Source organism: Lonchura striata, chromosome 1, assembly GCF_046129695.1.
Source record: "Lonchura striata isolate bLonStr1 chromosome 1, bLonStr1.mat, whole genome shotgun sequence".
Taxonomy (NCBI): domain Eukaryota; kingdom Metazoa; phylum Chordata; class Aves; order Passeriformes; family Estrildidae; genus Lonchura; species Lonchura striata.
The window spans coordinates 146,549,038-146,573,713 of NC_134603.1; the positions used below are offsets into that span (position 1 = coordinate 146,549,038).

Here is a 24,676-nt window from a genome sequence, read left to right on the forward strand (position 1 = left end):
GTCTGGTTGACATAGTACTGTCCGGCCACAGGCTGGGCTCGATGATCTCTGAGGGCTTTTACAGCCTCTTTGAGTCTGTGATTCCTGTCGGAAGCAAAATGCTTCTCCCTGCTGCGGGAGCCCGACCCTGAGCCCGACCCTCCCCTGTGCCGGCTGTGGGCACGGCCGCCCGCTCCGCCCGCCGCGCTGCCCCGCTCCCATTGGCCAGCTCGCCGCCGCTCCCCGTCTCTATTGGCCAGCGCCGCTGCGGGGCCGCGCGCGATTGGCCGCGCGCTCCGCTGTCCCCACCTGTCACCGCTGGCACCGCCCCCCGCGCCGCAGTGGGGCGATCGGGCGATGCGGTGACGTCAGCTCCGAGCGGCGGCGCCATTGGCGGGCGGGGTGTGACGGGAGATGTGGCGCGCGCTGCGGCGGGCCGGGAGCGCGGCCCCCCGGAGCGGCCCCGGCGTGAGGGGAGAGCGGCGGGGGCCGAGCGCACGGAGAGCGGGGTGAGCGGGGAGAGCGGGGCACGGAGAGCGGGCACGGGCACTGCTGCCGAGCGCGCCCACCCTGCATCCAGAACGCTGTGTCCGGGTCTGGGCTCCTCCGCACCAAGAAGCGAGGAGCTCCTGGAGCGGGTCTGTGGGAAGGCAGCGAAGGTCAGAAGTAAAGGCTGAGGGAGCTGGGTCTGTTCAGCCTCGAGGAGAGGCAGCTGAGAGGAGACATCGTTAATAGCTATAACTATCCATGGAGACATCGTTAATATCTCTAATACCCGCGGGAGGGTGCCGAGGGGGTGTCCCCGTTGCTGAGCAGTAAGAAGAGCGGCCAGGGGCAGAACTGATGCTCAGGGGCTCGCACTGGGCGTGAGCAGAGCCCCGCTCCTGGGTGGGTGCCCGTGCAGGGGAGCAGGCTGCCTGGATCGTGTGCAGCCCCTTCCCCGGGGATACCCCGGAGCTCTCTGAATGCAGTCCCGTGCCGTGGGCTCCGGGGTGACCCTGACAGAGCGGGGAGGGCACCAGGCCACCCCTGTGGTCCCTTCCAACCTGACCCATCCAGGATTCTTTGGGAGCAGAGGCTCGGGGCAGGGCAGATGTTGCTTTGGAGGTGCCTCGGGTTGAAACCCCATTCCTGAGCCTTTAAAGACTGTGGAGAGGAGAAATCCTCGTGCACAGGATACCTGGTGTTATGAAATAGCCAGAGCTGTTGCACAGCTTGAGCTTTGGAACTGGAATTCCTGCCACTGACAGTCCATAAAAATGGCTCAGCATGGCTGTCCTGCAGCAGCTGCTGCAAGGGTTTGCCTGAGAAATAAAAATGCTTCAAGCACCTGCCTAATGTTGTTATGTGATTTGTATAGTGATAAGAAATTTCAGGGAACTAAAAGCATGTAAACCTTCTCAGAACAAAACTGGTGTGCCATTTACACCATACCAGAGAACTAAGCCATTAGGTTATTTCCTCACACTCTGCCCAGAACCTTGTGGATGTTGTTTTTAGTGAATGACTCTTCATTGTCTGTCTTCAGTAGAACGTGTGCTACCATCAGGATGCCCGAAGTAAACACAGATCACCTGGATGAGCAGCAGGTGCAGCTCTTGGCAGAGATGTGCATCCTTATCGATGAAAATGACAATAAGATTGGAGCAGAGACCAAGAAAAACTGTCACTTGAATGAAAACATTGACAAAGGTACAGCTTGCTTATCTCCTAATGGAACCATTAAGTTGATTAAATATTTTCAGAAGTGTAGTCATGATTAAATTAAAGCCTTGATCTCAGGTGAGTGTTGGATCAAACCAGAGCAAGTACCTCCCCTTAGGGCCCTCTTCCTCAGCATAAAATATTTAATGTTAAAATTCTGCAGAATGGAGAAACACTCAATTGGAGACAATTGCAAAGGACAGAAATGTGTGATTGCACATACAAGCTTGACAAATCTTTTTAATCACGTTTTGAAGATAAAGTAGTATTTTTTTCCTGTTATGGATACCTAATTCTATGTAGCTTTTTCTAAAGAATGCTGCTTGCTTCTTTGCTGAGTTCTTTTCAGGTAGAAAAGGATTTCATTTTAAAGTAGTTCACCCAGAGTTCTTCTTTAAACACTGCTAATAGGAAAGGGTTTAACTGATTTTGGGTTTACTTGAGGTTGGTCAGATTCAACAGTCTCTCATGGTAGTGTGTGACCTTTTTTTATGTACTTAGGGAAAGCATCTTCCTGAAGAGTGAGGAATAACAGACTCAAAAGGTGAAGAAAACAGCAATTGTCTTTTTTTAATGGAGCCTATTTTTGTTCTGCTTTTGCAATTCTTGAAGGGTCTTGAAATGCAGTTTTTTAGGAATTTTTGAGTCATCTCTTTTTGATTGTAAATTTAGGGGTGCCAAGTTCTCCTTGGAAGCTTTTCCAAATGTGCACATTCAGAATGGTGAACTGAGTTTAGAAGAACTCTTCTGTTGTGTTTTTGTTCTAGGAACTCTTCTAATTTCATGTTTTGCATAAGCTGACTTAGAAACCTGAATAAAAGCTCTTGAGTTATTTATCAAATCCCTGGTTTTTAACATATATTAATTTTAAATTGGATTATGTAAAAAAGAGACCATTATAAGCCCTTACTTGTTTTCATATTTTTTTCTCTTCTATTAAATATCTCTGTTTTGTTGTTTGTTTGGGGTTTTCTTATTTTTAGGTTTACTGCACCGAGCTTTTAGTGTTTTCTTATTTAATACCGAAAATAAACTGCTGCTGCAGCAGAGGTCAAATGCAAAAATTACATTTCCAGGTTAGTACTGAAACACCTATATAAATGTGTTTATATAAATGTTTTATTTAGATAAATATTTTAAAAAACATATGTCAATCCAGTTCTGCAGTGTAACTCATTCTGAGGTTTTAGAATTTAGTACTTTAGAGAGGACATACTTACAATACTTTTCAGAGTTCAAAATACCTTGTGGGTGAAGTAAGATAATGGGAATGCTTGTGTATTGTTACAGATATTCTTGGGAAATGGTTGTACCCTGACATGTTTGATCCTGTTCATGCAAGGGCAGAGGGTGTGGTGTTTACCCCTCTGCTGCAAGACATTTATTGGGTTGAAGAAATGGCTGTGGAGAGTGTCCCATTGCACTGGGAAAAGCTGATGTACAGCAGAGCCCTGGTGCCTGGGAGAGCTGTGGACCTTGGTCTGTGCTCTCTTAACCAGCACTTGTGTAACTCTGCCACAAGTGAGGCTGTGTGGCCAAACCGTGCAGTGCATGAGTTTTGAACACTGAACTATTACTGTCAAATGCAAATGGAGAGACATAAAAATAAGAAGGGGAATCAAACAGAAACAGCAGAAACAGCTTACATGAGGCATGCTGGAGGGAGCATAAAGTTGTTCGTTGCAGAATTTTGAGTGGAAAACAAGATCAAGTGTTTCCAACTCGAGCAAGGAAAACATTTTTCTTTTTTCCAAGGGAATCTTTACTTTAGAGATTATTTTAGATGCTTTTGAGCTTGATGTTTATAGACAAAAAGTTGAAACAGAATTAGAATATCTACAAACCATGTTTGAGCATTTTGACTGGTTAGCAGAGAAGGAAAAAAATGAATAATAGAGTATGGAGAGAGTATGATTGTCCTTTAAACACAGGTATAAACTTTGTATTTAATTCTGCTTACTGCCAGCTGCTCTTGAAGCTCTGGGAATATTTTCATTATTCTGCTACATATGAACTCCCAAAAGTAATTTTAATTAGCATTTGAGAGATAAACAAGGTCTTTACAGACTGGCTCTCTAAGTAGATATGCTGGGGATAAGAATGCCTGTCCTCATGTGTATCAAACACTAGCCTGCAAAGTAGTGCTTGCCAGAGGCAAATCCCAGTGCAAAATATGTAAAGGAAAATAAGAGGTGTAAATATCCTCTTTCTGTAACCCTTCTCTGCAAAACAGAAATGAAGCAGGGATGTGTTGAATAACTGGCCTTTGTCTCTGGGGGATTTTGGTGTTGTTTTTTTTGGAATTTTTTTTCCCAGGTCCTTATATGTGTCAAAAATGAACTGATTAAACTTCTTGCAGATTGTTTTACCAACACTTGCTGCAGTCACCCTCTAAGCCACCCACAAGAACTGGAAGAAAACGATGCCATTGGTGTTCGGAGAGCAGCACAGAGACGACTGAAAGCAGAGTTGGGAATTCCCATGGAGCAGGTAAAGAAAGGAGGGAGAAGCAGGAATTCTTGGCAGCATTTGCCAGTTTACAGACTGTGTCTGGCAGACAGAGTCAGCCACAAACCAAAAAATGAACTTATCTTTGGAAATGCAGAGAGCTGAGTGAACTTCCAGAGATCCCTGGAGGGCAGGGTTACACTTGGTCTGTCAGCACGTGGTTCTGACCTTGGTTTCAGGTAGTTCCCAAGTCTTTTCCTTGGGAGGTGAGGGGTAGGTGCAAGTGTTTGTGTTCATCGGTGCTCAATGAGTGTGCAAGTCTGGTAAGCATTATTTAAAGCATACCATATAGGAGAAATACACTCCAAGTATTACAGGGTGAGTCTGGCTGGAGAAATGCTGTACAATTCATGCCATCAAACTGCTTTGTTTTTTTTTTCCTTAATAATTCTTTGTGAAAAAGTGCATTGCATTTGTATACCTGGGAACAAATAATTTCTAAGGAAGAGGACAACAGCTGATAAGTTGTACTGCAGTGCCCAGCAGTGCACTTCTCCTTGTCTGGCAGCACTTCTGACAAGTGTTTTGGTTGTAGGTACCTCCAGAAGAAATCTCCTACCTGACAAGAATTCACTACAAAGCCAAGTCTGATGGCATCTGGGGAGAACATGAGATAGACTATATCTTATTTGTGCAGAAGGATGTGACACTGAATCCTGACCCCAACGAGATCCAAAGCTACTGCTATGTGACACAGAAAGAACTGAAACAGCTCTTGGACAAAGCTGCCAGGAATGAAGTTAAAATTACTCCATGGTTCAAGCTGATAGCAGAGACCTTTCTTTTTAAGTGGTGGGATAACTTGAATAACTTGAACAAATTTGTTGAGCATGAAAAAATACACCGAATGTAAATAGCTGGCAAAAAGGTGCTGAAGGCTAGCAGTGATGTGTGGTCTCATTAACACTGATAAATCATGATGTACATGCAGAGAGTTGGTCCACATGGAGCATGTTTAATTTATACAGATGTCATAGCTAGTGTTTTTTCTTGTGTCTTTGTCACCTCTTACCCCTTGGTTCTCTTGGGCCTTTAAGATCTCATGTGAAATGGGTAACAGCAGCATGAAACCCCCGAGTTCCTCTTCCTCCGTTGCCTGGTGAAAGATCCCCAGCCCTCGTGTGCCCTGCACACGTGGGAGGGAGCCCAGGCACCTCCTGCCCAGCTCAGGCAGGAGAGCTGGGTGTTCACTGAAGTTACCCACACCTTAGTGATTACACATGACTGTGGGCTCTGCTCTGATGTTGAGAAGACCAATTGCCAGAAGAAAAAAAACAAAGTAATCAGGATTATTTTTAATTGCAGAAAGCAAATCTCTTCAGCTACTATACTCTGTAATTAACCAAACCCATAAAAGCTTAAGTAATTGGAGTGCCTGTGTGGAGTAAGTTTGATTTTGAAGTGCTGACATATGTGTTAAAGCTTTAGATAATAACAGTGCTTGGGGTTTTTTCCCCCACCAGGATTTTCTGATTAGTTGATGGTTGAATACTGGACATTTCAAATTAAAAAAAAAAAAAGTTAATTACAGCAAATGTTAATGGTACCTATCTAATGTCAGTAGTCTGTCTTTGGAGACTGGATGTGCACTAAATGGCTCTTCTCCATTTTCCAGGAAACTAGGCATCTTGATACAAGGGCTTTTCTTTTCCTGTAATAGTCATTCCCAGACAGCTCAAACCCACTGAACCCCAAAATTCAAGAGTGATAATTTGTGAGCTAACACTGGGTCTTGATGTCAGTTAATTAGAAATTACCAGAGCTAATCCTTTTTGATCTTCCAGTCAATCAGTTGCTAGTAACTTCAGAGGCTTTTTTCAGTAAGACAAATACTCAAGGGTGCTTCAATTTTAATTATGGACTGGGGGGGGGGGGGGATGGAGGGAGTTTGTGATTTCTTCTGTTAGCACATTACTCAAACTAGTTTTTGAGTTCTCCCAGAGCCTGATGAAATAGGATGTTTTGTCATACCACTTATCATTGCAAGTAAACATGGTTCTAAGGATTCTGTGTCTGGATTTGGGGTAAAACTAACTTTTTCCTTGGTCAAAGTTTCTCTTTCTCATCCCTGTTGTGACTGCAGCACTGAAGCTTCCTTGTACCAGCACCTCCAGTAGTTGGAGGTTTTGGAGCCAGGTTTGTTGTATACTGGCCAGAACTGATGTATTGTTTCAAAGCAAGTATCAGGTGAGGGAACAGTGATGTGATGTAGCAGCTCTCTTGAATTCAGTGCAATCAGCCGTGATACCCCGCCATAGGCAATGGAGTTCTCAAATACTTTTTAAATCTAACTTTATAATTAAAACATCTTGCCTAAACCCTTGGACTGTTGTTTTCTTTCCAGATGTGAAACTTCATGGAGAATAATCTGTCTTTGCCACACTCTAAGCAGCACCCTGTGCATTAAACACCACTGAAGTAGCACGATATGGGCAGGGCAGCAGGACTCAGATCTACTGAATCAAAAAAGTTCTGTTTTTCTAGTTCAGCTTGGAGCAAAAGCTGGCAAAACAGATCCTGAAGCAGAAGCCCTGTGCATGTAGAAGCTGAAAGAAAAATTTTGTTTAACAGTTCCTCCAAGTCCCTCAGAAGTTTTACTTGACCTCTGTCTTCTTTGTGGCACTACAGTATGTTTTAATTCTGAATTTATTACACAAAGTAGATGAGAGAAACTCTTATCAATTTACACATGCTGCAAAAGCTGACATCTGACAGCCAGTTACTGGCTGTATTTCAAAAAGTAGTGATTTGAGGTTTCTTTCTTTCCCCCTCATTTTTCTGGGCAGTATTAATTTTTGATATGGATTTGAAGTGCACTGTTCAAGCAACACATTTATAATGCATCATTTTGAAAACCTCTATGTAACCACTGACCAAGTAGGGACAAAAAATATTTCACATATGACCATATATTTTGCCTTGAGCAGAATTTTATCTGTCAGATCCTAAAGAGAAAATGTCCTGCTAAGCCAAGGATGACAGCAACATGTGCTTGGCACAGAATTTCAGTCCGAGCCTCAATTTCTACATATCTGAAATATTAATATTAAATATTCAAGGCTGTAAGGTGTAACCTTCCCTGCCCATGCTGTTCTAGGTTATTACAGGGTGCAGGTCAGTACTAGAACTGCAGTTTCTCCTCCAGTCACCCTGTATCTCAGTAAAGTGGCAGCACTGCTCCCGTGCTTCAGGGCACAAACAAACTTTGTCTAGTTTTTGGTGCTTTCCTGTGACTTGCCCACCCGTTTCAACCTTCACCAGCAACATAAACTCATCACAAAGGATTACCTGCATGCAGCAATCCAAACCTTACTGAACCCAGGAATTTTTTATTAATTTAACAAAGTGTGCACATTTCTAGATTTAACCTCATTTTAAATTAGGTTTGTATAGAGATATAAACACTACTGATACATGAAAGTCAGGAATAAAAATATGAAAGAAAATATTTTTTAATGTCTGTTTAGAAATGGTTTCTGCCACTAGAATTGAATTTCTTGGAACTGCAATATCAAGGTATTGAAATACTGAACTTGAAGTATCATAACCACCAACACAAAACACACATTTAAATATCAAGTATTACTAAAAAAGATGACAACTAGAACTTAGTTTTAATAAATTTAATTTTTATTTTAAATTTGATTTTTTGACCAGTTTTTGATTTTGATCTAGAAGATTGCTTATCTTCTCTGTGTTTTACCAGATTTTCTCTTCCCAGCCAGCAGATGTCTTGGCTTCAAGTTAAATATGTGCCTGTCTGCCTCTCCTTTCCTGCCCAGGCGATTCATTTTCTTTTGAGCTTTCTTTGCCATGATCTTAACCTTCTTCACCATCTATTTAAAAACAAACAAACAAACAAACAATGCAGAGTAACTTCCTCAGTAACTCAGGTAACAAGCTTTACCTTTAAAAAAACCCACTAAGCCGGATGGTTTTATCAAGGACATTAACACCAGCTGAGCAGTGTCACTCTGAAACTTTGCAAAACTTTCCAGAACAATAACACAGGATCATGCTATCCCTGAATTCCTCACTTACTAAAGATAGAACCACAGTTTGCAGAATTCTTTCTTCAGACTTGCATTTAGAGACAAGAATTAAAATGTACTTCTTTGGTCTATATTATTACATGTTATTTGCAAGATGGAAGTAGAGAAACAAGAGTCCAAATGAAAATATGATCAAGCTGCAGGGAGACCAAACACAAACTCTGGACAAACATAACCAGCCTACTCTGAAGTCTCCCAGGAGCTGGTCTAGGCACAATCATGCTGGTTGAGCTGCCAAACAGGTAAATACAGATGAATAACAAACCTTTTCATCCCGAAGGCCAGACACATCCCGTGGCGTGCGAGAGCAGCTGCGACTGCGCGACGCCGACCTGGGCGCTTCAGACTCTTCGCGTTTGCGCTTCCTCGTGGTGCTGCGCGACCTCCTCATGTAATGTGCCTGAAAGTGAAAACATCATTTAACCTTTAAAGCCAGAAACAATCAGCTCACTTCTAATCAGAGTAACAGCAAAAAAACAGGAAGTGGATTGCTGTGATAAATTATATTGGTTATTCCATAGTAACATCATTTAACCTTTAAAACCAGAAACAATCAGCTCACTTCTAATCAGAGTAATAGCAAAACCAGGAAGTGGATTGCTGTGATAAATTATATTTGTTATTCCATAGTAACATAAAGATCTTGACAGCTGTTGCTCACTGCCTCTTTGTCCTACAGGAGCACTCAAATTTCAGTGAATATTAGCTTTTTTTCCTCCACAATTACTAACTGGCTCTTTTCTTCTGGTGGAGTAGACTCATACGTAATCAATAAAAAGATACAAATTAATGGATAGCAACAACGCTTAAGCAATTTTGCAACAGCAAAATAACAATGATGAAACCTACCCTGATTATTGTCCTGTGTACTGGGCATAGCCCTGAAGAATTTCAGACATGAAGACTGACCATGTTATAGCATAAGCATTACATTGCTCTTACATCAACACGGCATGGCAGCTCTGAGAACCACAAATGCTTGATTCAGATGTGCAGTGTTGACAGTTCTTGTTTCCTACCTCCTTGTTTAGCTAAACAGAGATCTCAAGATCCAGGGAGCTGTAATACCACTGGATTTGTTGTACAAAATGTTTTGGGCTTTTTTTAAATAAAATGTCTCCTGGAGGCCAGTCTCTGATGAAATATTTTACCTGCCTTACATTTAAAGATGCCAGCTGCCCCCAAAAACTTCAATTACAGCTCATGGAATTAATGACCTATAAAAAGATAGGCCTGATCTGTTGCTATTACTATTTCTGACATAGTAGAGTCTCATCCAACAAAGCAGACTTGATAATTAAGAAGTATGCTTAGATAAGCCTGTTCTTGAATCCTACACAAATTCCAAGAAAGCAGTGCATTTGTATATATGATTTTTGATAAATGTTAGTTTTCTAGCTTATACAACCTGTTTTGATCACATTACTCAAAAAATTCCAGTACCAACTGCCTCATCTGCAATTCCTAATTCACCCTTAACAGACCCCACCTCTCTCTTGTGACAATTACAATCAGCATTTCAACTGTGCTCAAAGAAATCTAAGTCTCTTTTAGACAAACATTACATTTAATTAGAAAAAACTTACATCATCTTTATTAGTCATGTCAAGTCCAAGATCAGTCATTTCTTTCTCTAACACCTTCCTCTGCACCTGTACAAACACAGTTAAAAAAAACATGTTTCTTTAAAAAAAAAATCCTTCCAACTTTTTGTCTCACTAAACCACCACAAGTCCATTATATTCACTATATAATTCTGGCTTTATCATATCCACAAGCAGGTTATTGACATCCTACCTTCACATTTCATTTTTTGCAACTTTTTTTTTTGCCCCCATAAATTCTGTTTCACAGGACTCCAATGGTCCCACATTTCCTAAAGATCATGTAATTGCTTTTCCTTTTTTTTGTGGAAAGCTGACAAGAAGTTGTTTGGTCAAAAATGTTTCCTTTTCTCCCAAAAGACACACACTCTGGAGAAGGTAAGAGATCTTAGGGGCAACAGCAGCTAGATTCATTTTCTCAAAATGTCTCGTTACCAGTTTATTACTTTGCAATTGTCCTGGACAGGTCAGAAGAGAGTCTGCCATCAGAAATAATGATACCTGGCTACTAAAAAGACACATCACCTTTTCCAGAATAAATTTAACATGATTGTGATTTTAAGTAATTATCTAATTCTTATAATTCTTTGAATTTTAAGCGAACAGATAATATACAATGAAACAACACAGTTAAACAAACGGAATCATATTATTAAAAACCTTTTCTGCACTACATATGGAGTTTTACACAAGACTCACTTATGTGACACACAAAAAAAAAGGTTTACTATCCCTCCTCAGCTAAGCAGCAACCAGAACTCCTGGGAGAACAGAAGGAAGCAAGCAGTGAAGGGGCCAAGTATGAACAAAACCCATCAGTTCCATTACCTGACAGTGATACATGCTTTCATGATGTTGTTACATAGCAGCAAGATTTTTTACAGAACATGTTCTAGACTCACCTTTTTAGCTGTTCTAGGCATCCTTGGACCATGAACATCTTTTTCCTTTGACTGCAGGATTTTCAGTTTCTTCTTTTCTCGTATCTTCCTTGCCAGTTTTCTGATTTCCATCATTTCTTCATCTTCACTTTCTGGTTCACTGTCATATTCTCCAGCAGCTTCTCTCAGCTCTTCTTCTTTTTCCAATTCTTCCAGTTTCTTAGATTTTGAAGAGGTAAAATAGAGATCAGATCCTTGACTTATGATCCTCAACATTACATTTGTACATGGTCCTGGGCTGTGACAGCACACAGGCCCTTCAAAGAAGGAACTACATTACCTGGTAACCACACTAACGGGGCTGGTGACAGAGATTACTGTGAACCCATGAACACACTGATGTGCAGACTAACTCCATCACTCCACATTATCACTTGGCTAAATCTGTGTGGCTGCCCAAAGCCGCCCAGTGTGTGAAAGCAGCTGTACTGTCCTGTGAGCTGTGCTTGCTGTGCCATTTTTGGAAACAGACTCTGAAAAACCCTTCTCTTCTGACATTCAACATGAGTCCAGAACACCAGAATCCACAGGAACCCAGCTGCATAACTGGGAGGCTCCGTGGGCTGCACTCATCACTCCTCCTTAACAACCAGCAGGAAATCTAAACAGTGATTGTTATTAAATAAAAATGTTACAAATTGAGCATTCAGTGCATACCCTCCATAGATGTAAATCTGATGGATGAACTTTGTATTATTAAAAATACATAAAGTTTGATAGCTACACTCCTGTAGCTGTAGTCAAAGAACCAAGAAATATAATTTCTAGTGCAAACCTAATATTTTGGAATGGAACAGATGAGATCACCATCATTCTGACAAAGTGAAGCAATTTTCCATTCTTGTGGAATTCTGTCCTTTATCATTCAAACCCTAGTATCTTTTCCCATGACAAGTGCAGACAATGCAAAAAAAGAACAGGTTTTCATGATACACAATTTGTTTTTAATCTATAAATAGTAACTGACATTAAACAAATAAGAGATAAAGAGGAAAGAAAAGTATAAAGCAATAAATGGAAACTCACTCTCATTATATCAGGATCAATGTAGTCAAGTATATTATGGCCTTCCCATATCTCTGGAATCTTATCATATTTCTCAGACGAATTCATTAAGTCCCAGTATTCTTAAAAATACAACAAAGTTGATAAAGAGACAATTAATTTAAAAGAATGTTCCATGACAAAAAAACAACACTCAGAAAACATACACAAAAGAAGTACCCTATCCTAAGATTTTGGCAGCATCACTGCTATATTCAGAAATATTTCTCATCTCCATCCTACTGCCAAAGATTGTTCAGCTATGGCATGACCCACTGCCTCAAGATACACCAGGCAACAAAAACCCAGCTGAAACATTATATATGCAGTTCTCTCTCATATTGATATTTTCTGAACAAAGAGGGCATCAGAAATTAATGAAGTACGGAAAGAAAAAATCACTTGAATCATCAGACCAGCTATTTCATATCTGTGACTCCAAAATGGGAAACAACTGAGTAACATCACAAAACACATCACTAAAGATCACCAGTTCTGGAACAGAAGGATAGTATGAAATGAAATGGTGGCACTGGCAATTAGTTTAAATGAGTCAGATTTAGGTATTCCCCCTTAAGGCTGAGACAGCCACATTTTACTGTTTAGTAATAATAATGGTCATACCAACTCTTATCTAATACTTACTCTGAAGATCCAAAATATAATCATCTCCCATTTCAAGTTCAATATCTCTCTCCTGCAAAGACATACATGGCTTTAGATACCATCTAATCTAAAAGCTATGGAATAACACAGCAAATTTAAAATCCAGCTGCTGATTTCGTGATTTAGAGATGCCACTTACCAACTTCCTCTTGGGAGTGTCTACTTCCATGCGTTTCTTACGAGCTACTACTCCTTCAGGTATAAAAGGCAGTCGCTCCTGGAATAAGTCCACCCCAATAAAAAAAGGGAAAGTTCACATCATTTTTTTTTCACACTGCTATAAATCACCAGTTGGACTGTAATGTATTTCTGAAGAATACAAAATCCCAAGCTTCCACCAGGAAAGGCACTTACAGATAATAAATTAGAAAACTTCAGCATTTGAATCTGTTCACAGATTAACAATGACAGAATTCTTATCCTACTTAAGAAGTACTGGGAAATACATTAACTAGTGCAAACATGTACCCTACCTTGTTATCTCTCTTGTTTGGCATGGCTAAGTGTAATCTATTCAGCACTTCATTCACTTTGTTTCCTCTCATTTTTGTTTCAACACGATGGACCAACAGTCTGTCACAGGCCTGAAAGTGCACATGGCAAGGCAGGGTGAGGAACAAAGCCTTTTAGATACAGCAAATGACACTGCAGGCATTCAATCCCAAGTATCCGGCTTCACATCTTATTCTCGTTTTGTATTATACTTCTAACTCTCAATAAAGCATCAAATTATTTTATGTTAAAAGCATCACGGGAAGATGCATATGCAGATATGCATTTTTTAACAGGATTCAGAAAAAAAACCACAATTTAAAGAAAAATTATTACGACATTATTTTCCATTTTCGCCCAAGCTCACTGAGGTGCAACAAGGACAACATTTTTAAAGTTTATCACTATAATGCAGTCTAGCTGAGATTAAACTCATACAAGTGAAGCAAGATGTTAGCTATTCATTTGGGATGAAACTAAGAGAATGACCTACCTCTGTTTTAACTTGGATTACACCTTCTTCAGTTAGCGTACTTGTCTCTATTACAGAAAATCCTTCTGCTTCAAAAGCTTCAAATATTTTCTAAAATTGAAAAATTAACCCAAGTAATGACATCCTGTGCATTTCTTAATATACCAGAATACATTAATACCAGAAATCTTAATCCAGAATCAAGACATACAATGCATTACTATTTTATTAAAGGGTGTTTCGAAAAAGATGACTGCAAGTTTACAATTATAGTTCTATTTAATCACTTTCTTTTTTTAGAAGCAAATAACTACTTTTTAAAAGGTACCCATAAATGATCCATAAAGGAAAAATTAAAAAAAAGAGAACACAAATTCTATGTTCTTTAGCCTGTAGATAAAATTGAATTAAGCTTGAAGGACTTTATTGCAACTGTTCAGCAAGACCTCTTTAGTCTAGTGCTCACTGTGCCTAATTGTCACTGAAAGGATTATGGAGTAAAGCTATTGTCTAACTTCCAATTAAAGCAGAAATTGAAAGGTCTAACACCATCAGAGATTTCTGAAACCATTAAGCACCTGCTTTCTGCTTGGCATTTACAATATTCAGGCAAGGGCTACATTAGACAGTACTAAAGAAAGCTGGGGTCAAGACTTGCAAAGCCACCTTCCACTGCACTATTAGAGCAGCTCAATAAAGAAATGATCATGTAAAAGATTAAAAGTTATAACCATCCACAATGCACACACAGGATTTTTGTAAACATCAGAAGACAAAGAGGTGAGAGAAGTATCCTAACCTGACTCTCTTCAGGAAGTTCTGAAATCCTCTTCACATCGCATTTGTTTGCAACAATTATAAGTGGCTGATAAAAAGGCAAAAAAAAAAAAATCTTAATTCAATTTACCATATTATAAACCCCTCGGGTTTGCTAATAATGTGAACAAAACTCACCTTGTTAGCAAACAGTGGCTTAATATTTCTGAAGAGCTCCACCTGCTCCTCCAGGCTATGCCCACACTGCTCAGACACATCCATCATGTAGAGCACAGCAGCACGCAGATGTGCCAGGGCAGTGATAGCCTGCATCTCAATGGTGTTCCTGTCCTCCAGGGGGTGATCCAAAATACCAGGAGTGTCTACTACCTAAAATTAACATCATTAAGTCAGGTGTTACTCATCAGCTATTGCAGTATTTGATTGTTCAACTGTATTGTCTTTTTTAAGACAGCTACAGTTTTTCCTTTCAGTCATAAATAGAACTGTGAGCTCTGCCAAACTGAGAATTTAAAAATGTAGAAACGTAAGAATGAGGTTTCATAACCAACACTCCAAGTATTGCAGAGGAAGAGAAAATGCTGTCCCTACCTGGCCCAGAATTTGCGAGTGATAAAAAGTGATCTAGCTTTAGTCAATAATTCCATTTCCCATCTTCCCTCCAATTGAGAACAGACCCATGCATGTACATTTTTAGAACAGGTTTTGACTGCTGCTCTCACTTGGCACACTGCACCTTGCACAGCAGCTGTCAGACACAGCCTGTCTCACCAAGACACAAAAACGCAGCTCCCATAGTAAAAAGGCAAATCAGGCTATAACCAGCTCATTCTTTCAAGAAACTGCAAAATAGTAACAGTTCTCACCTGCCAGCGAAGATACTTATAATCCATATGTCCCACAAAGAGAGATTTCGTGGTAAAAGCATAAGGCTGCACTTCTACATCTGCTCTTGTAACCTTAAAACAAGATTTAGTCACATACATTTATTTAAAATTTCCTTAAGTTGCAAGTAGTATAACCTAATTATAATACAATTCCTTTGCTACAGGGGGAAAAAGAAACTAAAACATGGTTATTCTAGCTTCTCTACAAGTAGCTGTCTATCAGAAAATATGCTAATGGGATGCTATTTTGGAGAAGGTAAGGATTTTTAAGAGTGAAATCTATCAAAACTTTCCATTTATTCCTTCAGGAATTTCATTCAACCTCTACTCACACTTTTGAACTTGCTACTACTCACATCAGACACAGCCACAACTAAATCAAATTGTTTAGAAGCTACCTTATTTTAAATAAATTGTATCTCAATATTATCTATGGAAAAACCACTCACATACCTTATTTATAAAGCTGGATTTCCCAACATTTGGGTAGCCACACAGCAGAAGAGTTCGTGTATTGGGATCAATGGTTGGCAAACGAGACAAATGCTGTCGTACTGAAATATTAAAAATATTTTTTAAGTATCTCTGATAATTTAAGTTTTACTGAGATGGAATAACTATATATATCTGAATTGTCCTAAAAATCAGTAACACTGCTGATATAATATGATCATTCATAAAGGTATGTAATACCTTGAGGACTCCACAAGTATCTACGTACAACAAAAATAAAATTTAAGAAATATTTAAGAAATGAAGACCACTGTCTTACAGCTAGAATGACTCCACCAAATCAGGCAACACAACCTGAGACTAATAAGTTTGAAGTAAGGAGTATTTTTCACATATATGTTAGTGAAAAGAATGGTAAGTAAAAGCATGCCTGTGACTTCTAAACAAAGTTTTATCACTGTTAGCAATACCATAACACTTAATTAATATTCAAAGACAAAACTATTTTTTTACAAAATAAACACAAGTATTTGAGGATTTAAAAAGTGCTCCTGTGTTTCCTGGATCTGTAACCTCTACTAAACACATTCTTCTGCTACTAAGTGTAATAAACTTTATATCCAATGCATTTTTAGCCCGTATTTCACACCAACCTTGCTCCAAGTACTCCAGGCTCTGTTTCTGTCTCTTGATGATGGTGCACATGCGTCCCAGGGCCGCCCGTTTGAGCTGCTTGCAGCGGTACAGGGAGTCCCCGTACTTCATCAGCCGCACGTAGTCCTTGGCCACGCTGCGGGCACAGGAGAGCAGAGCTCAGCCACCAACCACCAGGCACAGGCAAAACCAGAGAAATCAACGCCCCTTACTTGTCAATCAGATTCTTGGCAATGTTGATCTGCCCCAAAGCCAACTTGTAGTGATCTTTGTCATACAGGACATTCATCAGGTCCGCGTAAAAAGGATGAATATCCTAAAACAAAAGCATGATGTTAAGTCTCATACTTTCTTACTCTATTTCTTGCACATAAATTTGTTTTGTTTTTTTTTTTTTCTCCAGTACAGCAACACAAATGACAGCAAAAGCCAAACAATTTTCATTACTATCATATGTCAGAAAAATAATCTGCTTGGTCATTAAATGCATGAATCTTAATTCCTCTGAATTTCTTCTGCAAACACATCTTTGACTTACTCATACAGAGTCTCCATTTCACCTTTTGCTTTCTGAAATACTTCCTAATACAACTTTGAAGTCTCTTTTTCCAAAGAAAAAACTGCAAGAAGCCAACAGAAATTGTCTCAAAGGATATTCATATTATAGCAGAAATACCGCAGTACTATAAATTCCTTTTCTTTTATGAGTGCTGCAATGAAATTCTATGCAAGACTGGACAAAAAGAGATTTTTTAATGCCCAAATAAATCCTCAACTTTTCAAGGAAGTGGCATCTCTGCTACAAATCTTTTAAGTACAGTATTTCAGCTAGTTATGTATTTACCTGAAGAAATTTCATCATGGTGATGAAAAAAAAACCCAGAAGATATTTCTGGGAATTCTGGAGCAACACTCACCGGATATGAAATTATCAAGAAAAACAATTTAATAAGTGAATAATTTCAGTCTGAGCAGAAAACTGCCCATAAAAAAGTCCCACAGGGAAATGAATACAGCTGCAGTTGTTGGAAGTTAATAATGTGTTTCTAACCCCACCCTTTATTGGGCCAAGGACAACATTTTATGTTGTCAAATTAACTCCTGAAGATGGAAAGCAATATGATATATTATATTTCTTGGTATTTCCTTGAGAAGACTAAATATAAGTACAATTTCCATATGCATACACACAGAAGAAATAAGAAGCAAGCAGACACAATATACTTAAAACCCCCCACATTCTACCTTAATTTAAAAGCAACTTTTGGTAAACATATCTGATCAGCTAAAAGCTTGTAAAATCCAGCTTTTAATGGCCATCCACTAGCACAACTTAGACTTCTGCTCTTCACAGGAGCATACTATTTTTGTAGTACAGGTTTTGCCTACTACTCACAGTAAAATCTGCTTTAAATCAGCCAAATTGTCTACACAGAGTAATCAGCAAATGAGAAAACACTTACATCTAATTTCGGGAAATCTGTTAAGATCTGAGTGAGTCTGTCATGGTAATTTTGTTGAGTATATTTGACTTTTCGCATATAAAAATGCCGAATCCGATGGATTTGATAATGTTTATGAATGACAGTTGGGGTCTTCCGCTGAGTCTTTGACAATGTCAAATCTATGAAGTCCTGCAATGGAGCAAACATGATTAATTACACGAAACGCCAAGTTCTTGTAAAGGCAACAATTTTCTTTTGGTGGAGGAGGCTGCTGACGAGTGAAGTGCATCCACAGTTTGAGAGGAATGCTTTAGGCACGCAGGAATAAGCAGTTTGCACCTTCCCTGCCCCGTTTCTATTCCAAGTTTCTATTCTGGCTGCCCCCGGCCCAGCCGCCCCAGCCAGACCGAGCCCTGCTTGGAGCTCCCTTCACCCTGCTGCATTTAAAAACCCTTCCTCCGACTGGTGGAGGACTTTATTTTGAAGCAAGACGCTTTCGGTATGAGGCAGGTTTGTAAAACGAGAGGGGTTATTGTGGGGGACAGCGCGGCGTTAAGGATCCGTGCTCAGGGACCCCCCCGGCACTGTACATGGTACGGGCCGCCGGCCGCAGCAGCACCGGCACGGGCGAGTCCACCACTCCCGCGGGAGGGGGAGGAGGCGAAGGCCGACACCACGCCGGCACCGCGGAAGGGGCAGGAGGGCAGCGCGGTCCTCGAAGCCGCCGAGCGGGAGGGACGGCCCGGTGCGGAGGGCACGGAGGGCAGAAGCAGGGGCCGGGGCAGGAACGTGGGAGCGCGGCCATACCTTGGCAGACGGAACCACCGTGATCTTCTTGAAGTTGTAGAGCGCCATGGCCGCCGCCACCGCCGCGCCACGCGCCGGAAAGGGAGCGCGCCCGGCGCTCTCGCGAGAGCTGCGCGCGCCCCGCCCGCCGGGAGCGGGAGGGAGAGGGAGGGGAGCGGGTGAGGGAGGGCGAGACAGAGGGAGTGTGGGAGGGGGAGCGTTGGGGCTGAGTCTGGCCTTGCCAGAGAAGCACTTGACCGCGAGCAGGGTTCTAGTGAAACAAACTTTAAGGAATTTAGGCTGTGTCCTGTTGTCCTGTCACTGGTTGCCTGGGATAAGAGGCCGAGCCCCTCCTTTCATGGAGCTGTAGTGAGCAATGAGGTCCCCCTGAGCCTCCTGTTCTCCAGCCTGAACACCCCCAGCTCCCTCAGCTGCTCCTCACAGAACATGTGCTCAGACCCTGCTCCAGCTCCATGCCCTTCTCTGGACACGATTCAGCACCTCAGTGTCTTGAATGACATATGGGATGTTTAGAGAAAGAATGAAATCTGTGAAGACCAATGGATTAATGTTGATAAGGGAGGAAAAGTTTGGGGAAATGGAGAGAAAAGCGAATAAAAGAGGCTGGTAGCACACACGGTCAGTAAAAATATCTGCTCATACCTTGCACATGCCATTACTACAGTTTGCCCTTTTTACTAAACTCCATTCCTGACCATTTTCCAGATTGAGGAGGCTTTCTGTTCTGTTCCTGTGAGTGAGAAGCCAAGTGCCTGCCACAGGAGAAGAGGCAGAGATCCATGGTGGCCGTGTTTCCAGGGTGCCAGGAATGGAGGGATCGTGGTACATGCACACTGTCAGTGTACATGTACATGCATAGACACACTCGACAGGCTGAGAAACTTGGGGCTGTTCAGAGGAGCTTGTGTGGAAACCTCACAGGAAACTTCCAGTGTCTAAAGGGGGCCTACAGCAAAGCCAGAGAGGGACTCTGTCAGTGAGTGATAGGACAAGGAGTAATGGGTACAAACTGAATAAAGGGGAAATTTAAGTTATATATTAGGGAGAAATTCCTCACAGTGATGAGACCCAGAACAGCTTGCCTAGAGAAGCTGTGGTTGCCCCAGCCCTGGCAGTGTTCAAGGCCAGGTTCGATGGGACTTTGAACAATCTGGTCTGGTGGAAGGTGTCTCTGCCTATGGCAGGGGGTTGGCATGAGATGATCTTTGAGGTCCCTTCCAACCCAAACCACTCTCTATGTGTGTGTGAGTGCAACTGGGAGAGCAGGGGCTCCCAGGGGCCAGAATGATCCAAGTGTCGAGTCTCTATGTGGGTGGACACATGCACAGAAATATCTGGACTGGGTGTGTGTGTTCCCGCTGCAGGTACATGCTCAGTCTTCCTTTCAGCTGGGTCTGTGGTCATGGGGCTGCAGCAGCCTCACCTCCTGATGAATTCTGACAAATTCCTGATGAATTCCTAACCCAAAACAAACACACTCTTACTTCCCTCTATTATTGCTTTTCCTTAATTTCTTTTTTTTCATAATAACTTTTAGTGACTTGTCTCATTCTTAATTGTAAATCCTTTCAGATAAAGACAAAGCATGAGTGAATTCTGGAGCAGTTTGTGAACTTGACTGTACCTTGTGCTCTAGGGTCTTTTGTGTATCTTCAGCAAACAAGAAATACAGATATCTAAGATACCTGAATGTAGGCACATCCTGCAGTTTGCATGTATATCCCTGTTTTCTACTCGACAGTAAGCTGGCATGCACATCAGTTTTAAATAAATTGCAAATTACTTGATACTCTTTGGGAGGCAAACTAGATTAAAAATTAGGAATTCCTTTGGCTTCCACACTAGTTTGGGTTTTTTATCTCCACACAAAACATGACATTATTCACTTGAGAGAATTTATTTATATGTTAATCTGTGATTGCACATTTTTCTACACTACTAGAATTTTAATGCATAACTCCTTTTACATTTCTTTTATTTAACTGTGCTCCTGGTTTTGCTGAAGTGCTCCAAACAGCTGTCCAGTGCAGTGGAAATTTGTAAGCTATTTGAAAAGTAAGAACTCATTTTATCAGCCAGATGATAGTTAATCCTTTCCAGTTAACTGTAGTAATGACTGCATGAGCACTACTGGATGATAAACATGCCCTTAGAACCATTCCTGTCTCTGGCCTCACAGTGGGGCTGCAGCTGCCCTGTTCTGAAGGGACATGCAGCTTCCTAAACATTTTGATATGACTACTTCAGTCTGTCTTCTTGAGGTGTTCTTGAGCAATGAGATTTGACTTCACACTTTATTTATACTGTATTTCGCAAATACGTCATTTTATGGAATAGAAGGAGCTTTTCTCTAAGTATATTCCCACATTTCCCCAGTTTCTGGAAAGATCCTTCCATGAGGTGGCCTGGGACATTCAGACTGCCCAGCAGCTGGAACCAGCAGTCTCAGCTTTCCCCAGTCCATGGCACTTTTACATGTGAGCCCCCAAGGTTCACATGCCCATTGCAGGCACTCCAGACTCACATGCAGACATGCTCTGTGCACCCCCTATGATGCTGATCCTCAATATTCAGATTATCCAGGAGCAGGCCCTGGCACCCCTGCTCTCACACTGCCTGTGCATTACTACTTTCTTGGACAGTTTTCAAGAGAACAAATTTCAAGACAAAATTTGGGTACCATTCTAGACATTGTGTCCTCTTGTTCCAGAAGTCAGGAGAAGTAAGACCATGTCAAGTTATGTTTCTTTTGGACCAGAAAATTCCTTATCCTAGCTGGTTTTCTACACTCAGACATTCTCATTCATATTTATGATATATTTCAGGCATGTAACACTTATTCTCTATTTCATGTTTTAAACACCATTCTAGTAGACTGTAATTCATATCAATTTGAAATTGAAAAACACAAAATTATTCATGTGCATTGTGCAAGGGTAACTAATGGCACCAGCAAGGTTCATGTGCTGTGCCAATCCACCAGAGAGGAACTTCCAAAAACAGGCACAAGAACGGACAAGGCCCAGGGAGCCACCCAAGTATTCCTCTGTAAGAAATGCTTCTGCAGAACACATGCAGGAATTTGCATTATTACTAGATATGGCATTACAGAATCAATCAGGTTGGAAAAGGCCTCTGAGACCATGGAATCCAACCTTATGCCCCAACATCACCATGTCAACCACACCACAGCAGTGAGTGACACATCCAGTCTTCTCTTAAACACCTCCAGGGACAGTGACCCCACCACGTCCCTGGACAGCCCGTTCCAATGTCTAATCACCCTTTCTGTGAAGAAATTCCTCCTAATGTCCAACCTAAACCTCAACCACGAGTACAACTTGTGGCCATGGCCTCTCCTCCAGTTGCTGGTTGTCTGAGAAGAGACCGACCTGGCTACAGTCTCCTTTTGGGCAGTTGTAGAGAGTGAGAAGGTCACCCTTGAGCCTCCTGTTGTTTAGTGTCGTTATAGGACACGAAATGAGTGCACAGAAGCTTGGTAAGTTCAGAAGAGAAAAAGAGCCAAATTTATTTCTGACCTCACAATATATAGAATCCCAAAAGTGACAGTGGATTGGAGGATGAAACTGCCACCTCTCCAACCACACTGGTCAAACCAAGAGTCCATCAATTCTCTCCTCCTACAAAGAAGAATGCAAAATAATCATTATTTACATGAACAGTGCGTGAGAACTCCAGTAGAAATATGTAAACATCAGAAGGCATGGAAAGCTTTTAAAAGAGCTTTAAAACTTTCAAAAGAACTATAAAAGAAATCTTAACACTTTTAAAAATCAAGGCACCAGTTCAGGCTAAAAACTCCCAGCTCCCTCAGCTGTTCCTTATACGACTTGTGCTGCAGACCCTTCCCCAGCGTCCTTTCTCTCCTCCTGTTTCCATAACAGAAGAAAGCTTTTCAGAGGGGTTGTTTGATAAGCTGTTGGTCTGGCAGCAATATGCAGTCTGCCTCACCTTTTGATTTCAGCAGCTTAAAAGCCAACTAACAGGCTAGTCAGAAAATGGTATTTCTGGAAGCAATTTTGCTTCAGTTTAATTCCTTGGTTTTGAAAATCTCCATATCAGTAGCCAAGCTGAAGAAAAATATTCAGTCCCACTCTGGTCCACACAATGGAAAGGCATGGCCACAAACAGACCTGGCAGCTTCCCTAACCTTTTTGCTCTGTAGATTGGATGCAAGAGGTCAGGGCCAAGAGACACTGGTAGATGCCAGGTACAAAAAACTACTGCTTCTTCTCTAGCAGCTCCTCCAGGCTTCATCAGACAGCATCAATCTCTGAACTACCAGCCCAGAAGTATCACATTAAATACAGAAAATAAAGCTGTAAACAGGCAACAGTGCTTACACTTACCTGCAGTATCTGAAATATCATGAGCAAGATTTTATTTTGAAACAGGGCCATTTCGTATCAGCACACAAAAGGCACATCACACAAAGGGAACTTCCAAAATTGTAATATTAAGATTCAGACTCTCTTACTAAATTATTATTACAAAGGGCATGCATGGTGATGGATCAAAGTGCTTTGGAGAGCGACAATACTGCCCCAGAAGAATAATGCCATCTAATGCATCTCAGGAACATGGCTGAGGCACACTCAGGAATACACTCAGGAATACAGTATTATTAGCTGTAGTTACTGTGTAATCCTGGGAAAACTTTGAAATTGTTTAAGGAAGTACAATAAAGACCCACCACGTTTTGCCTTTCCCAGCTGCTCCTCTTTTGCTTGTTGAGGGAGGAGACAGCTTTACCAGAATGGAGGTGGGGAGTATGTCCTTTTGTTCCATGATTTGCCAGGGCAGCATTACAGAGAATAGCAATGGCAAGTGGAGAATTTCCTCTGTGTCTGGCAGCTCCTGATGGAGTCTGCTGGGGGTTGCCTTGTGGGGGGAGCATCAGGATAAGCAGGGGCACATGGTGCTGCTGGGGTAGGGGCAGAGGCATGGGCAGGAAAGGACTCATGGGCAGCTGCCTTCTCCTGTGTCCTCTGTGGGCATTCAGCCAAGAACACAAGCTGGGAGAGTCCTCTAAAAGCCTTAAAGAGCCCCAGCTGGAGCTTCTGAAGCATCTTGTCTCACCCCCCCTTCCCCGAAGAGTCAACAGCCAAACTGAAAGAGTGGAGAGCCTCAGCAGATCATACTGAAAGTTGCTAAAAAAAAAAAAATTCCCCCAGAACCATCTGAAGTTTGGTGATTCTTACGGTCAGGAAAGAGTTGTTTTTCTGATCTTTCTGAATATGGTCACAGTCTTAGAGCTGGCAGGGTTTTGTCATGCTTTAAGGAATAGGTAATTCTTCTGCAAAAATAGTGCCTCATGTCAGCCTTGTCAATGCTCTGGCCCCGACACGGTGGCACCAGTGGGTTACATTTTCAAAATGAGCCACATCCAGGCTTCCTTTACTGGAAGAAAATGCTCACAGTGTGCAGTGCAACAGTGTGCCCGGGGCAGTTCCCTAAGACACCTGAGGGGAATGGTGGGCTATTGCCTAGCTCTCAGGTGCAAGGGAGTTGTTTTTGTGTTCACTTTCTAATTTTTAATTGTCACCCTCATTTTAAATTACTTCGCATCCTAGGTTGCTGACCCAGTCATGACTCATGGTAGCCCCATGGAAAAAGGAGTGTTGGCAGAGACCTCACTGAGACTCCTTGTGATCAGAGGCTCTTGACATAGAGGCCCGAGGTGTGGGATTCATTGGCACTGAGGGTTAAGCTGCACTCACGAAAGCCTAACCACTTCTGTGAACCTTCTCTGAATAGTGATGGCAGGAATCAGCCAGGCAGTGTTTACCATGAGAGAGAGGAAAGGAAGAAAAAAGAAGAAAAAAGAGCAAACAATAAGACAATAAGAGCACTGTTGGTAAGTTACACAGAGCAGGACCATATTAATATTTTTTTTAAATATTATTTGTCTTGTTTAAGGCTTAAAAGACTTTAAGATCCAGAAATATAAAAATCAGAAGGATTCCAGATTACTGAGTGGATATTTCTCCAAGGGCAGAAGCAGGATGTGCTTCAAACTTCCCATGCTTGGAAATGATTTCAAGTGTTCTTAGATGTTTGCATCTACTACAACATCTTGACAACATTTGCAGGTGTCATTTTTGGTGGCACATATAATTGCAGGCACATTTTATTGTACTTAGATGCCTATTTTATTTTGGCTGGCAAAT

At 41.5% G+C, this 24,676-nt stretch overlaps 2 protein-coding genes across 6 annotated transcripts; one reads left to right on the plus strand and one right to left on the minus strand.

Annotated features, from left to right (window-relative positions):
* The first annotated feature begins 369 nt into the window (after positions 1–369).
* Positions 370–6,509, plus strand: IDI1 (isopentenyl-diphosphate delta isomerase 1). 5 transcript variants are annotated; one of them, XM_021528809.3, is made up of 5 exons: positions 370–488; positions 1,508–1,671; positions 2,667–2,759; positions 4,043–4,173; positions 4,727–6,509. In XM_021528809.3, exons 1-5 carry the CDS (start codon positions 394–396, stop codon positions 5,042–5,044), a joined length of 801 nt encoding a protein of 266 aa, XP_021384484.2. In that variant the 5' UTR covers positions 370–393; the 3' UTR covers positions 5,045–6,509. The 5 variants fall into 5 exon arrangements, with proteins under 5 accessions (XP_021384484.2, XP_021384485.2, XP_077645211.1 ...); XM_021528810.3 differs by having other exon boundaries at positions 1,511–1,671; XM_077789085.1 differs by lacking the exon at positions 370–488 and adding an exon at positions 503–506.
* Positions 6,510–7,799: 1,290 nt separating this feature from the next.
* GTPBP4 (GTP binding protein 4) lies at positions 7,800–18,589 on the minus strand. Its single transcript, XM_021528808.2, has 17 exons — positions 18,486–18,589; positions 17,697–17,867; positions 16,446–16,549; positions 16,233–16,369; positions 15,580–15,680; positions 15,106–15,198; positions 14,417–14,608; positions 14,262–14,327; positions 13,484–13,573; positions 12,972–13,082; positions 12,638–12,715; positions 12,478–12,529; positions 11,815–11,915; positions 10,750–10,947; positions 9,830–9,895; positions 8,509–8,643; positions 7,800–8,027 (listed from the first exon to the last, which is right to left on the minus strand). Exons 1-17 carry the CDS (start codon positions 18,531–18,533, stop codon positions 7,875–7,877), a joined length of 1,896 nt encoding a protein of 631 aa, XP_021384483.1. The 5' UTR covers positions 18,534–18,589; the 3' UTR covers positions 7,800–7,874.
* Positions 18,590–24,676: the final 6,087 nt, after the last annotated feature.

Excerpts from the sequence above, each read along its gene's own strand:
- GTPBP4 (XM_021528808.2), bottom strand. The coding sequence starts at position 18,533 with ATGGCGCTCTACAACTTCAAGAAGATCACGGTGGTTCCGTCTGCCAAG. Across the intron at positions 14,609-15,105 it reads ATAAGTATCTTCGCTGGCAG|GTAGTAGACACTCCTGGTAT; the intron begins GTGAGAACTGTT and ends TGTTAATTTTAG. Across the intron at positions 12,716-12,971 it reads CAAACAAGAGAGATAACAAG|GAGCGACTGCCTTTTATACC; the intron begins GTAGGGTACATG and ends GACTTATTCCAG.
- IDI1 (XM_021528809.3), top strand. The coding sequence starts at position 394 with ATGTGGCGCGCGCTGCGGCGGGCCGGGAGCGCGGCCCCCCGGAGCGGC. Across the intron at positions 489-1,507 it reads CCGAGCGCACGGAGAGCGGG|TAGAACGTGTGCTACCATCA; the intron begins GTGAGCGGGGAG and ends GTCTGTCTTCAG. Across the intron at positions 1,672-2,666 it reads GAATGAAAACATTGACAAAG|GTTTACTGCACCGAGCTTTT; the intron begins GTACAGCTTGCT and ends TCTTATTTTTAG.